Source organism: Micromys minutus (genome assembly GCF_963924665.1).
Source record: "Micromys minutus genome assembly, chromosome: 27".
NCBI classification, from domain to species: Eukaryota; Metazoa; Chordata; class Mammalia; order Rodentia; family Muridae; genus Micromys; species Micromys minutus.
This window is the reverse complement of record NC_137962.1, coordinates 9,563,617-9,579,334: the sequence shown is the minus strand read 5'-3', so window position 1 is coordinate 9,579,334 and position 15,718 is coordinate 9,563,617. Positions and strand designations below refer to the sequence as shown.

Here is a 15,718-nt window from a genome sequence, read left to right as displayed (position 1 = left end):
CTGCAAAGGATAAAGCTTGGCAGAAGATGAATCTGGAGACAATGGGGAAGATAGGGGCCAAACATAGCTTTCCAAATCTAAGGATGCGATGGAGAACTGAAAGTGTAGGTAGATTGGGTGAAGTCCCACTTTCTCAGTTCTTAGGGTCCTCTTACATCATTTCTATCCTGTGTGAAATGGAGTCAGCAGTATTACTGGGGTATAGGGCCATGCACATACAGAATCGAACCCACGCCCAGATTCATGTGTGCATTCAGCAAATAGCAACTACTTTTACATTTATGGTCATCCTTCGTTGTAGCTAACTCTGTGCGAATGGTACTTCCTCAGTGAGTCAGTTCAGTAATTCTAGAAACTTACTACCATCTCCTTTGCCTGCTGTGGCCAGTGTCCCTGCTTGTCAGTTATTGACAGTGCCGCCTACACTAGACAAGACTGGAGGAAATTGGGCACCCAGCAGACTACATTAAAAGTTGTTCTTGCTATCAGGCCTTTTAGATTCTGATTTATTTAGAAAGCCCAAGTTCTATGGATAAGGTTTCTCATCAATTTGTCATGCTGGATATCAGTGTCTTACTCTTTCATTCCTGATCTGCTGGTACCAGTGCTTTCTGTTCCTACAGCGTCTTCAGTCCCTCCTCGTTTTTCTTGATCCATATGGCTACAAGAAAGGACTTTCCTCAAAGTAAAAGTAGTTGTAATTTACTGAGTGCATACATTAGTCAGGAAGTGAGATTCCAACCACAAAGATACATATCTTACAAGGTATTAAAGTTAGAGCCCTCAGGAGATCCATATTAGAGCAATGCAGGAATGGGCCACCCTGACCCTGGTGGCTCAGAGCAGCATGGAGGACCTTTTCCCTTACCCTCCTTGTTCAGGTCTGTAGTAACAATAATTTGTCAAATAACTTTAAAAACTGAGTTTTACCCTATAAAATGTGAGCTCCCTCCATTGGGGCCCTCAGCATGTGTCTGGAGCTCTGTTGTGCATGCTCTATAAATTAATGTATTGCCTGTAAATGTAACTTTTATTATCCAGATGAAATTGTCATCTCAGAGGTTTACTGCCAAATAAGTATAATTTTCTAGTTCTTTCTGAACTCTGGCTGGCTGGTTTAACTTGGCTGTTCAGGACCAAACTCTTCTCCAAATTAACTGGTCCAAACTGGCTTCTCTCCACTTCTCACTAAATTGCTGTGCTTGGCCTCAGACTAAATCTGACAATCTATTCTAATCTTCTGGCTCCTTCTCATTCTCTGGCTCATCCTGTCTTCACCTACAATCTGTCTCTGTAAAACTGTCTGCCACCCCCTCTCTCTCCACTGCTCTCTTAACTTGCCTCTCTTTTCTGCCTGTCCTTGTGAAAGCTGGATGTATTCTATCTCTGACTCATTCTGTCAAATCTCTCTCTGATTCTTAACTTTGTCTGCCACTCAATTAGATGTCACTTTTAAACATGACTGCATCCTAGTAGACACTAACTTTACCTTCATTGTTTAGGGTTAAATGTGTGTAGTAAAGATATGTCTGTATTCTAGTTAGATCACACAACCTAGCTAGATCTTCAGATGTGGTCTCTTGCCAGAGTAGCCACATTGCTGAATTTAAATTCCTCTATGACTACCACTAAGAATGAGTACATATTCCCATTTGACCAGGTAAGAGGGTTGGGCCTGAAGTGCTCAGCCATCACTTGCTACAGCATTTTTCCAGAAGGGGAGAGGGTAAAATTATGACACATGACATGCACGGCACCAGCTGTTTTCATATGTTGTCTCCCAGCCCTATGAAAAGGGCATCTTTTCTGACTTGGCAGCAAGATAATTAGATGACAAAAAGTGAGCACAGTATGGTTGAGCACAGTGAAATGGAGCTAGTGTCCTGGGAGTTGCCATCCTCTGTCTGCATGCATTCTTTCTATCTCAGAGTAAATCAGAAAAACAGCCATGTCTTGGAAACTGTCTAGTACTTTCCAGTTTATGCTAGCAGTGCGTGCCCTTCTCTGAGCAGTAAGTTCCACCACTTCTTTGAGTCAAATTGATAATGATTGGTTGGGACAATTTTTTTTCAAGTAAGTACCTATAAATCTGGGGCCAAAGGAAACTAATGTTTCCTGGCCAATGCAATCAGCTCTGCCATCTTTACTCAGAGTCCTGATAGAGACAGGAAAGTGAGACCTGGAGAGATATTATCAAACCACAGGTTTCTGTTGGTTTGAGAAGTATGCATGCTTCTTCACCACTGTGACTGCCCCTGATATAAAGAGTTTTTCCACCTAAAAGGCACTTTTGTAGATCATAATGAGGCCGAGCCTTGATGACCATCATTGTTTCCTGAGCAAGTGGCTCCTTTCAAGAACAAGAAGTGTACCATGGCCTCTACACGCTCACATTCACCCTCTAATCCACCAGCCAAAACTACTAGAAGCTGTGACAAGTGTCCTCCTCTGTATAATACAAGAGTTGCATCATTTAGAGCTTTCAAGGCTTTGAGTTCTGTTGTTCTTTCTGCCAATCTTTCTCTCGACCTCAGCAGTGACAGGCTGTACTTTTGCTAAAAGGAAAAGTATCTTTGGGTGATTTAATAATACTTTACCTTTTAAGAAGTTCATGCAAGCCCTGTCAAGCCTGAATTTGTCACTTTGCAGCTCAAAATTCTGTGGTACTCTATTGGTGGTCTAAACTTGTCTATACTTCCCAGGATCCTATCTTTCTTGATGGTTCACCTCTTGCCATGTTTCCCCACAGACTTTATTCTGTTCTAGAAACTGTGGCATTGTCTCATAATGCCAGGAGGCTTTAGACTTTTTTTTTAATATTCCATCTAGTTTCTTCAATGGTTTTCATTTTTGTGCCTCAAACACATAAATGTGCTTACACACACACACACACACACACACACACACACACACACACACACACACCTGTTGGCCTAACATACCTCTCTGGCTGCCTTAAAGGGCACTTTACACTACAGTCCTAAGTCATGTGTGATACCATGTATATCTTTGCTGCTCTGCACTTGTGCTATCGGGTGTGCACATAATTAGATTTGTAAAGCTTAGGTGGGGGGTGAGATGGATGAAAGATTATAAGGGGAGAGGAGGAAGGGAAAGCCATAAAACACCCATCAGATAAAAAAAAAAGTCTATAGGGAACTAGTTCTATTATGAGAATTTGTAGTGAGTAAAAAAAGAACTTATTGTAGGTAAGTGGAAATTAATGTCAGACTAAAAGAAAATGGAAAATCTTGACAATCTCCCTGTGATCCCCTCTAATGGAGCTGCCAGCAGGGAATTCCACAGGAGCCACAAAATGTGTACAGACAAGAGAGTGAACAGACATATCCTGAGGAAAATGTAAGCAAAGCCTTTTCTCCCTATTATCCCTAACAGCACCAGTTCCAAGGGTCAGAAAGACCACGTTCATACAATTTACAAGAAAGGGAAGCTCCCCCCAACCAAGCCACTGCACAACTAAGGACCACTTACATCAGACCTCAGAGATGACAGAGGAAAAGCCTATTTCATCTCCACAGGACAATGCTCTGCCTTGTAGAAACAGCTTCACAGCTGCGTTCCAGATGTGTTTTACAAGGAGAAGAGCCAAAAAGAAGACTGATTCTTGGACGATATAATTTCTCTTTTTTGAGAAGGAAGAGGTGTGATGCACAGGGTGGAACCAAAGCTCCGGAAGCAGATAGAGCCGAGGTCACATGTCTACTCTGCCAACTAAAATCAGGGGTACTCACTGAGGGTTGTCATGGGCAGAGAGCTGTGCTCTACATCAAGAAGTTCAGGAGTTTTAAGGGAGCCAAATCACATTCATGGTTCAGGGATGAAAAGCTACTGGGGCCAAGACTCAAGCCCAGGCATGTCTGATTCTAAAGACCATGTCCTAAGTGTACGTAGAGCTGTATGCCTCAGCTTCCTAACCTCACTCACTGGATAGGATGGGGAAACACCCAGCTCTACAGAAATACCAGCAAGTTCCCACCCATACAAGAAATTCACTGGAGGTTCTCAGACATAATCATAGATATGCAGAAAACCCAAGTCTTTTTGTGCAGCCTTTGTAAATTCATTCTGGACCTTTCCATCTGAAGAGAGTGAACACCTAGATGGTTGGGTGGGCAACCGTTTGTGATGAGGAAGAAGACATAGCAATTGAAAGATAGAATGGAGTTAGACCTGACATGAAGCTGCTCAACTCCAGTATGTAAGTAAAGCAAGTGAGGCTGGCCTTCTGCTTCAGTTCATCCCCGGTTATTAGAATCAACTCATATTTCACTCTCTACAATGACAAGTTAAACTATTGAGACCTGACTGTATGGCCCAGAAATCCAGAAGTTCTGGACCTTTACTAAAAGAGCTGTAAGAAAGCATGGGGCAAAGCCTGACCTTAGACCTCTTTCCCAGACATCATTCTGTATTTTTCAAGAGGGCTTTCTGAAGCCCTTCCCACTCTGATAACAGGTCCCCACACAGGCTTTCTCCTTTAGGCAAAGCCACTCCAGGTAACCCCCAAATCTCCTGGTGATAGGAGCTTAGAGTCACAATTGACTAAGCACCCAAGAAGAAACTTGCAATTGGATTGTCAGCTTCCCCCTTACTTCCTGTGTGTAGTAACATGAACGAAATGAACATACATGTATATAAACACCCACACACCAACTCAATGGTGTTGATCCAGGTAGCTCAAGACACTGCATAGTCAAGTCTGAGAGCACAGTACAGTGGCTGGCATGTGTGACATGCCCTTTCTGTGACCCTGTTTGTCCCACTTAGCAGATGCCACCATCCACTCTTCCTCTCACCTGTCATCTTCCTGTCTGGGCAGCTGTACATAGGTGAAAAGATAAAATATGTGTTTTGTCCCAAGAGGCACTAGGATTCCTCACCCATTGTTACTGGATTTGGTGACTTCAAGCCCCTTTTGGAAAGCAGCCTGCCCAAGCTGCACAAGCCCATTTAACAGATCCTCATCTCTTTGTCTGTCTGTGGGGAAAGGCCCTGCCATCAGGGGCTCCTGTGAAAAATAAATACCTGCAAAGTCACAATGCAGAAAGTAATCTGTGCAGTAAATACTGTTCTTAGGGTAGCAATGCTCCTGTTCTCTGTGCTAGGATTGGGATGTAGCTCATATTCACTTGGCAGGGATTTTAGAAAGTCTATGTAGCTTTTGTGTTACTATATAAATATAATATAATATAAAACTAATATAAATATGGGGAAATAATAGAAAGTACCTCTCTTCAGCTTAATAAAAATGTTCTCCAACTCACTCCATTTAGGAAGAAGGCTTCCATCCAATCATGAAACCTTTGAATCTTTTGTTGATAGAACAATGATCCTGCCATCCTTCCATACACTACCATATCCCTATTCCTGCAAGCTGTATATTAGTTATGTGGCCAACAGGAATTATAGTTAGAGGTGGAATTAAAATAAAACTAGATGGACCCTGCAGCCATGGAAGGTTCCTGGAGTATCCAGCTGCAGGTCATTAAGACGGCTCTTAACTTGGAAAGAGCTGAAGCAGGGAGGCTCAGAAAGCTATAGTTTATTACCCTTGACAATGAAAGATGGAGTATAGTGGCAGGGAATGTGACTGGCTTTGAGAAACTGATGTAGTCAGATCCCTTCAGGGCCTGTAGAAGGTACAAGTCCTGAAGATATCTTGATTGTAACCAAGAAGACCCATGTTGCAATTCAACTTACTGAACTATAATAAAAACCAACTGAGTCAGGAGTGAATATAAAGAGAGTGACGGGAAGCTGACACATCTTCCATTCTCTTTGCAGCTGCATTTCCATGAAAATGGTCTTCACAGATGCTCATGAGCAAGAGCAAGACCAACTAAGTCAACCTGTAGCAGGTCTCATCTTCATGACCAGTAGAGCAGGCTGTCAAGTGGCTATGTAGTGGTTGAGAGCAATGACATCTTGCAAAAACAAAACCAAGAAATGTCAAGCCAAGGATATAGGGTAGATATGGGATTCCAACACCAGGTTCAAGCCAAGGAAGAACTAACAGAAATGTCACACACTGGATTCTTCCTCCTGGTAAGCCTTATGAATGATGCTAATGAGTAATTCCTTTGAAAACTGGACAAGAAAATAGTATTGAGCAATGCATTGATGGTTCTCTCAAAGTGCATTGGCCTTTCCTGAAGCCCCCTGAGGTTCCATACCCCATCTTAGAGGGAAGCATGTACCTACCACAGCCCAGAGAATCCTGACTGATGGCTGAGACTCTGTAGAATCCTTCCAAGCATCCAAGCTGAGTCCTGGGAGAAGTGACAAAGCTGTCCCCATTGAGAAAGTACAAGGTAGTATCTGCTGAGAATGTCTTAGAGTCCAGATGAAGCTGGAACTTGCCACTTTGGATCAGATCTGCAAAGCGCCCAAGGAGATTCTGGCCCATTAACACCCTTTCTGTAAGAAAAGACAGGGCAAAGATCATCCCACTGTCCCCGGAGAACACAGAGAATAGCTGGAGTGTGGCTGCTTAGAATATCCTGGCAGAAAGGACACATGGGCATCCCAAATTCTTTCATTAGGACAGACTGGGCTTGGAGAAAATGAATGCCTGGCTCAAAGTCACACACACAAGTGAAACTCTAACTTAAGTCTTAGGTTCGGTGGCACCAAAGTGACCCCACTTGGTACAGGATATGCATTACCACGATCTGGGGTGCACTATGCAGATGATCCATCACCCCTCTGAGTGTCAGTGAACACATTTATTTGACAGGCCTAGGAATGCTTTGTTTGCAGATGGGAAGGTTCCCAAGGGATAGTGTATGTCAAAGGGCCATACACAAGAAAGGGACACCCTTCTGTTGGAAATGTGGCTTTTACTATTCTGATATATATGTTGGAGGCTACAGATTCTCAGGTGGAAACAGAAGAGTGCCTTGTAAGGAGCTGGGGCAGACCTTTGTGTGCAGAAATCATTCATGCTGCAACCTCCTAGTGGCAAACCGGGCTTGTCCCGTAGCCACATCATTGCTGTCACATTGAAGCTGGGACAAACATCTCATGCTTTTATAACAGGAAATACTCCCAAACTTTCCAGGCTCTTTCAGACAAAGGCTAATATGAAACCACTGATCCAAAATTCTAGATAGATTATTGTCAAGAGGACATCAGAAAGTCTAGAGAATGACAGACTTGTAACCTACCCCACAGATTGTATTCCAGACAAGTTTTTTGTTGTTTTTGTGTTTTAAGACCTCATAGAACAGAGATCAAGTTCCAGGTAGTCTGTGTTACTACTGAGTGTCTGGCACTGAATGACAGAACAGGCAGGCACTAACTTCCAGACCCTACATAGAGATGTGTGGATTATTCTCCACCTGAGCAGGAAGCTCAGAGAAAACAGGCATACATTCATGGTAGCTCTCACACAGTTCATTTTGCCTTTTCATTCTTAGGCAATTGTGGTCTCACAGTTCATATCTATCACAACTATCAAGATTAAAGGGGCAATATGCTGAGGTATTTTCTCAGTGGAGGTGGGTGGTATATAAATTGTAATCCAGTAAAGACTCCTCTCTTCACTCATTCTCCCTTCATACTGTGTCTAGCTCACCTCTACATAAAAGTCTCTAGGTCTATGTTGTTCGTGATGCTATTTATCCTTATTGACCAGAATAATATAATGTTATATTATATCTAATTCAATTATATATATATATATAATTTATTATTATCTCTATAAGACATTCATACAACATAACTTGATTATATCATCTGCAATTCCTTCTCCTAACTCCTCACAGATTAACATCACACCCACACCTTCCACCCACTTCTCAACTGAATGTCTTCTGCTTTTTCTAGTAACCTATGGATTATCTAGCAATCATCTATTAATCTATTTAGTTTGTGCTGCCCATGTGAGATGGATCAGTGTTTTCAGTGTACTAATTGTTCTTACAGAGGACCAGGGTTTAAATCCCAGCACCCACACTGAGTGGCTCACAACCAACCACCTCTGACTCCAGTACCAGACAATCTAACTTTTTCATACTTTTAAATACACAACTAGCTCTTTCTAAGGGTTAGACAGAATTCTCCTTGTGTTGTTATTAGAAGAGACTATGCCTTCCTCAGTTTCATTGTAGTGGGAGTCTGAGGCTTGCTGAGGCTTCCCAGCTTCTTCAAGGTAGCAGTGCAAGTAAACTTACCAATGCTGTGCAAATCTGGAATTGAGCCCAATGAGATGTCCTCAAGCTGTAACTTCCAAGTAACATTTACTCCTAAACGTTCTGCCGTCAGACACTCAACCTGTATTGAGGAGTTGTCACAGACAGTACTGGAAACCAGGGTCCCAAATGTCTTTACCTGCATGAAGAGGGACATCTTGGTTTAGAAACATATAACAAGAAGCTGTTGATATCAAGCATGTATCAGAAGCGTTGGGCTTATGTTACCTCCTATAATTTTCCACCATCCTGCTCCTAAGGATTGGGTACTAAAATGTCTCTTCTCAACCTGAGGCTCCCTGACAGTGACACTAGGTTTAAACCAAGCCCCCACTGATGGGAAGACTGGCACATACCTGGATCTGGCAGAAGCCACGAGCTATCAGCTCATCCAGTATGAATACCTGGAAGGCCTGCAGCAAGCCGGAGTAGTCAATACTGCACGTCTTGCCTGGTGGGAGCAGGAGCTGAAAGTGTGCTTGAGTTTGCATGGTCTGCCACAGCTGGGGCCCTGCAGCCAAGCACAAGAGGTCAGTGGGCTGTGGCGATAGGTCCGTAGGATTTCTTCCTGTGGATTTTCCTTTATGCATGGTTCCTTCTAATTTAGCGTAAGCACACAAACCCAGGCTTTCTGGTCACTTAGCCTCCTCACAGCATGCTCAGAGTTCCTTCTGCCTCTTAATCAGGTTGTCTTTTCATAGGGATTCTGATATTCTCTCTGGAAAATCTCCCATAATTCATCAGACTAGGGTTAAATATTTTCAAATGCTGCTTAGTGTTTAATGAAGGTTGACTTGGTCTTAATTGCAGCAGGAGCTACCATGACATAATCAAGAGACAGCCCATTTATTTGTTCAAACTATGTCTTGAACTTTTTTCTGTATGAGAACCCTCTACAACCAATAGGGCTTTGTAGCTAATGACATCCTGGGCACTCTGGCAGTCAGCTTGAGCCTGGTGATGTAGGTCAGTCCCAGAATGTGGGTCTCTACCTCAGATGCCCTTCCTAGCTCTGCCCCAGGAAGGTTAAGTATAAGGTTCTAACTGTCCAGTTCTGCTGGGGCTATTCACAGCCTGACTTCACCAAGTCAGGTTTGGGCAGAAACCCATGCAGTAATACTATTGCATGTGTTTGTGGGTTTGTCGTGAATGGGTTCTTGGGGACAGCAGAAGAGGCTGCAACTAGGAAGAAGCCTGCACTTACTTGTGATACTGGTGCCTATCTGCCAGTGGTCTTGGTCCCCTGCCCTGCCAGGCATTCACCATAGAGAGCAAGGTGAATATGGGGAGAGGTTAGGCCTCAATATAAGATGCACAGAAATCTCAGTGCACACCATATATGGTCCATAACTCAGCAGCAGGAGCATCTGATAGCTTAATATGTTTCTAATCCAAGTAACCACAGGAACCTAGAATAATGTCAACTCTACCACATGTCAATGGCTCCAGAGAGTTACCAATAAAATCTAATCTGCTCCTTCTAGAAGCAGTGCTCCATGGGGCCATCTCTGCAACCTTGGCATCACCCAACTTACCATGAAAAAGCTGTACTTGAGTGACAGAAAGTCTCTTTAGCAATAGCCCTGAGAGGGAACAGAGTGCAGGACATGTCCCCATTGCTACTCACGCTGACAGGCTCGGAGTGGTGGCAGTGTCACCCAGCGCTGACTCTCCAGGCTACAAATCAGTGGTCCTGGTGAAAATGCAGTCTGAAGGCCCTGGCGGCACAGCAGCTGGCACTGCTGAACAGTGGTCACTCCTGAGCTAGACGCTGTGTCACAAAGGATCACTCCATCAGCCACATCTGACCCAGAGAACGGCAGTGGACACTGTGGGCCTGGGAGCAGAGAGGGAAAAGAATTATGGGCATTTCCCAGACATAAGCCCAGGTCCTGCCTACCTTTCTGTTTCCCTTGATTGTTCCCCAGCCCTTTCTTGTGTCCTGCTCTGACAGGACCTGGTTTTTCCCCCTCTTTCTGTGCCTTCTCACTGGATAAGTCCACCATTTCTCAGTTTCAGCAAACAGACAGAAAATGTGAGTCTTACAGGAGCATTTCCAGCTACATTGCAGGCCAAATGACCACCATTTTCTTTAACTCAGGGCTCACAGCCCAGCTGTTGTCCACTATGATTCCTACTTTAACAACCAAAACTGAGCCTGGGCAACTTCAGGCCTCCTGACATGAAGCTTCCACATTTGCTCCACTCTCCTGGGTTTGAATAAGCAGTGTTTCCTGACCCCTAATCAAGAGCAAAAACCCAGAGCACTTTGGGATTCTCTAGTAACTTGGGGAGTTTTTAGTCCCCATCTAAACTTAATCACTAAGGGTTCACCAAACTCCTCCCATTACTGCAGGGGTCAGAAGAGGTCACCACCTCTCAGGATACTTCCCATGTCATCTGCCCTGTAAGAGATACAGATGGGCTTGTAGGTCTGGTGAGAACTTTGACTCTCCAAAGATTTCTAGTACAATCCACAGCCCAGGAGCAGAAGGACACCTTAGTCATCAAGGAGATAATTAAGCTCTTAGCTTTGTGTCCTTGGCCAGAACTTCGATTTGTTTCTTTGCATTTGGTTTTGTTTTGCTGGGTTTTCTTTTTTTTTTTTTTTTTTTTTTTTTTTTCTTTTTTTTTTTTAGACATGCTCTTCCTATTTTTGTCCCCCAAATAGGACTCAAACTGGTTATCTGCCTAGCAGGAAGTGCTGGGCTCACAGGCCTTACCTCCATGGCAGGCTTTTAATGAGTTTATCATAAAATGTAATAATACATTTTCCTATTGTTATTTGACATATATATCAGAAGTTGATATTCAGTAACTTCCTGAATTATTACTTAAAATGATGCTTCTCCTGATTGGGGACGACAGAGAAAACCAGGCCAGATGCTACTGTGCTGCCACAGCAGATTCCTATTGTGGCACAAGGCTCCTCCCACTTTCAAAGTACATACTAGAATTTTCCCACCACGTGAGCCAATTATCTTAGTATTCTGCCCATTCTCCTTCCAACAGCAGAGTGTCTCAGAGGCCCCTTAGTACAGTTGAGGCTTTCAGCTTCCAGTGCCTCCAGTAGTTCAAGACTTACGTTCACAGGCAGGCTGGGTGCCTACCACCCGGGTCCCAGGCACTTCCTCTCCACTGCTCAGGACACACCAGCAACTGCCCTGGGCCAAGTCACATTGCACTGGGGAGAAGCCCCCGTCCAGTGTGTCACAGACTGGAGTGTAGCCAAGGCCGACTTTTCTAGACAGGACTCTACTCTTGAGGACATCACAGAGTTCAGGACCTGTACAGGGACCATAAAGGGGATCCTGCTGTGCTCTTGCTCTCAGCATAGGAACAGCTGCCACATACCTCCCTGCTACTCCCGCCCTACTAGGCCGGCTGCTTGTAAGGCCCCTCAGGTCTGTGCTCTGTTTCTCCTATTGCCTACTCTGGAGGGCCTCAGACCCTCACAGGAGATTTTAGAGATGGTCCACTGGAGAGAAGTGTGCTAAGGGTACAATATGGAAGCATGGGCAGTCCCAAATCAGCAACCAGAACCCTGTGAAGCCTTCCAGCAAACTGCTGGATGTCTGTGAGAATTAGTTAAAGAAAGATGGGGTAATTGGGTCATATTGAGCAAAAGTCTGTGAGTAGGTCCTCTCCTTAAGTGTTCACCCCAGTTAGCTACAAGTTCTCAGGTGCAAGCAATGACAAAAGTGAGAGGAATCCAAGAGGCCACACACACCGGGCTACAATGTGAGAACCGTGAGCCATGCCAAAGAGCCCAGGGTTGGTCTTAGGAACATGAGCAAATGACACAGAGCTATAGAGCCAGGTAATGCATCAGAGCTGCACAGCCAGTGACCACCAAAGTGCCAGTGCCTCTGTAGGCAAAGACAGGTGCTAGATAATGTTATCGGCTAGTTGATTACAAAGCACAGCAAACTCCTGGCCACACTGACTTTTTTGAGATCCTTCAAGGTGGGGAGAGTGCCTGCACTGTAGATGGGAAAATGGGGTCACATTTGGATCAGAAGCTGTGTCCTAGCTGTGGAGGTGGAAGAGCTGAGACTTTGTACTCACCTGGAAGGCTTTCAGATAAGGAGGAGAAACGGTTACTCACATTCAGCACTGCTATTTGTGTTTGATGGCATCCCTTCTCCTGAGGCTGGATCCACACACCAAGTTCTTGTTCCTGATGTCTGCTTCCTGACATACTCTCCTGTCTGCAATAAAGTCATCATCCTTACAGTATAAGCAATGTTTTGCTTCTCATTTATTGATAGAAGAAGGACTTGTAAGAATACCCATTTCTAAACAACTGGTGACAATTTCTCCAAACAAAGAAGGTTGTGCTCTAAGGGACCGCTGTTTCATTCAAATTCATGGCCACTTTCTGGAATGTTGGCCACTAAGCAAGGACAAATTGTGCCATTTGAGATCAGGGAAAATTGAGTCTTAGGAGATGTGAGAGGTGGAGCAATGTCCTAGAGCTAGATAGTAGCATTGCTGCAGCATGCCCACACCATCTAGTTCCAAACTGTCCAGAACCAGCTCCACAAATTCTAGAAAAGATTCTAATATGGGGTATCAAAAAAGCCCTAAGTACCTGTAATTGGTAATGCAGATATGCCCTCAGACAGCCTACTGTTTGGGACCCATAAACAGACTATTTGTGTTGCTTACCTCCTGACCAGTCTTGTGTCAGCAGAGTTTCCTAGCCTGACAATTCAACTATCTAGGACTCAGTTTCCCCCACCTAAAAGCCAGAAAACTAGACTAGATTGATTCTTTCTTAGTGTGTGTGTGTGTGTGTGTGTGTGTGTGTGTGTGTGTGTGTGTGTGTATGCATAAGATGTATTTGTGTGTGCATGGATGTCAACAAACAGCCTCCATTGTTGTTCCTCAGGAACCATTCACCTACTGTTTTCAGGTTATGCTTTGACCTAGGACTCATCAAGTAGGTTGGGCTAGCTGGCCAGGGACCCCAGGTATCTGCCTATCTCTGCCCCCTCAAAGGAGATTATAAGTTCAGTACTTTATGTTCTGCCTTGGCTAGATGGGTTCTGGGGATGAAGCAAAAATCTTTGTGTGTAAGTCAAGCATATTAGTCACCAAGTCATCTCCCCAGAGCTGATACCAAAGCCCTTTTACTCTAGGAGCTCTTTTAGCAATTAAGTCTCTTGTCTGATGTCTGCAGCTCAAAGGTCTGAGAGCAGAGGCAGCTGGGGGAAAGCATCAAACAGTCAAGTAGGCTGAGAGCTGCACTTATTAGCCGACACTTGCTGGCTTTATGCTGGTCTGAAGACAATGACATTTATCCAACATTTCCACGAGGTTCACAAACACCTTCACCCAAGTGAGTCACAGAATCAATAGCACTCAGAAATGGGTGGGGGACTCTGCTGCCCACATCACTCTACACAAAGAAAGAGGGATCAGAGGGCATGATCTGGTCACACAACTGGTCAGCTGCAGGTAAGATTCAAACGCAAGTGGACTTCTGAGGGAACTTTATAGGAGAAAGTTAAAATTGAGAATACCAGTCTCCATTCACTGAGACCCAAACTGAGTCTAGCAGTCGGCTACCAATCTTTGGAGGTAAAAGGAGGCCAGAGATGCAGATATCAGTTTGAGTAGTGATGGTCTTCGCTATTGTTTACCAGTATCATTGCTGACAAGAAACTAAATAATCTGTGAACCACCCCAAGTCACATGCCAGAATCCCCCTCCCTGCCCTCAGAACTTACGGGCCCACATCTCCTTTCTCAGGAGAACAGCCATGCTGGGGACACTGGGCAGGCTTTTCTCCAGGGAAAGATTGGCAAATTTTTCTATACATTAACCAATAAGAGGAGCACATTCGTGATAGCCACACCACCATTGTTCAGCGTCACATCTCCATCTCCATGACTCTCTGCACTGCCAGTTTCATCTGCTTTTCACAACACTCCTGGGAGCTAAGTAGGGCAAGTGACAGGGCCATTAACCTTTTTCTGTAGGGGCAGAGCACAGGTCTGAGGATGTGGTTCACCTGATAAGTAACACAAATTCTTTCCCTGGAGGTTTTATGTTAGCATTTCAATGAACTGTGGGCAACAAGTGCCAGCAGAGGAGCCACCAGAGTGATGCCTCTGAGGTTGTGAACCTACAAACCACGGTGATGTACGGAAACATACTAATCAGTCTTTAAAGCCTTTTGATGATGGATTTGTCCTCCAAGTCTCAAGATAATTCAAGAACTAGATAAGACAAGAATGTGGCCCAGGCCTTGGATTAAAACAAAACATATCTGGGTCTAGGAATCTAAGGAAACCACCCATTAGTACAGAGCCCTGTCTAGAAGACCCAAGCCACCCTTGAGTCCTAGCAAGTTTTATACTGAGGAGAATGAATTAGAACTCTTCAAACTCTACCCTCAACCAGAAGAGGACAGTGTCTTTTCCACCATTCCCCCTGTATCCTTCCTGAATACACAGAAGCTTACCTGTAGACACATTGGTGTGAACAGATCTCCTGGACCTGGGTTTCTTTGGGGTCCAGCCTGTTTCCATGCAGAAATCACCCCATTGGCTCGGGATAGCTCACAGCTTGTGGGGCCTGTGGATGAGAGGGGCTCTGAACGGGCGGCCACAACGATAAGAGGAGGTGGACAGCCTTAGCTAGTGCCAGACTTCAGACTGGGAGGTGTGCGTCCCACAAAGCTACAACCTCAGGAAAAGCAGGCTGAAGTTCAGGAACAGATGTGGGGTGTATTGTTGGCTTTGGTGATCCAGAAGTGACCCTCAGTGAGAGGCTAGGCTGCTGGAACATTTATGAAATAGTGATATGATTACAGTCATTGACTGTCCAGGAGCTAGGACACAGGGGTGAGAGCCAGGCTCTCTCCTGACACATCCTCCCTGGAAGCACCACAATGGAAGGCCTAAAGTCATCATGAGACCCAGTCCTGGGGACTTAAAATAAATGTGTCCAATGTATTTTCCAAAACTGGTCTGAAGGGCTACACCCTAGCATCCCTCTCAGTTGCATGACCAAGCTGGATCCAGGATCAATGACTCCATTCTAGAGGTCAGATTGAAATCTCTCGTGGGCTTAACTTACACTTGGGCATCTGTGAGGAGCGTGTCATCAGTGAGCCTGGGATGAACTCTCCCCTCCCATTCACACACCAGCACTGTCCTGGAAAAGAGCCGTAAGAATAAGTGCAGGGGGCATTCTGGGGACTCTTCCAAAACTTGTCTGCTTTTATAGCAATCCTAGCAAGGTAGCCTGTCTGCCCAGCCTCCTGTCTTACACTGTCCATATTCACAGCACTTAGCATCCAACATTCCCAGAAAATGAGCATTTCACTTTCATGCTGACTGGAGGTCCCTGTTTCCCTAACATGGGAGAAACAGTTGGTAGTTGAGAAGGTAAGGGTTTGTTCAAGTTGCTAAAGAGGGTCAATAACCTGGATCATTTGCTTCCTGCTGATGGGCGCTTTCCTCTTAATACCCGTTTGCCCTCCCAAATCTCCT

At 44.6% G+C, this 15,718-nt stretch overlaps 1 protein-coding gene across 1 annotated transcript in view; it reads right to left on the bottom strand.

The window, feature by feature from the left end:
• The window catches only part of TG (thyroglobulin), a gene marked incomplete at both ends in the record, with an annotated part of 179,405 nt that overhangs the window by 136,856 nt on the left and 26,831 nt on the right, over positions 1 to 15,718 (bottom strand). The window contains 8 exons of the mRNA XM_080939317.1: positions 6,223 to 6,438; positions 8,196 to 8,352; positions 8,570 to 8,724; positions 9,841 to 10,050; positions 11,299 to 11,499; positions 12,322 to 12,424; positions 14,686 to 14,798; positions 15,303 to 15,380. Coding sequence (XP_080795443.1) covers positions 6,223 to 6,438; positions 8,196 to 8,352; positions 8,570 to 8,724; positions 9,841 to 10,050; positions 11,299 to 11,499; positions 12,322 to 12,424; positions 14,686 to 14,798; positions 15,303 to 15,380 — 1,233 coding nt within the window. The remainder of the gene's footprint in view (positions 1 to 6,222; positions 6,439 to 8,195; positions 8,353 to 8,569; positions 8,725 to 9,840; positions 10,051 to 11,298; positions 11,500 to 12,321; positions 12,425 to 14,685; positions 14,799 to 15,302; positions 15,381 to 15,718) is intronic.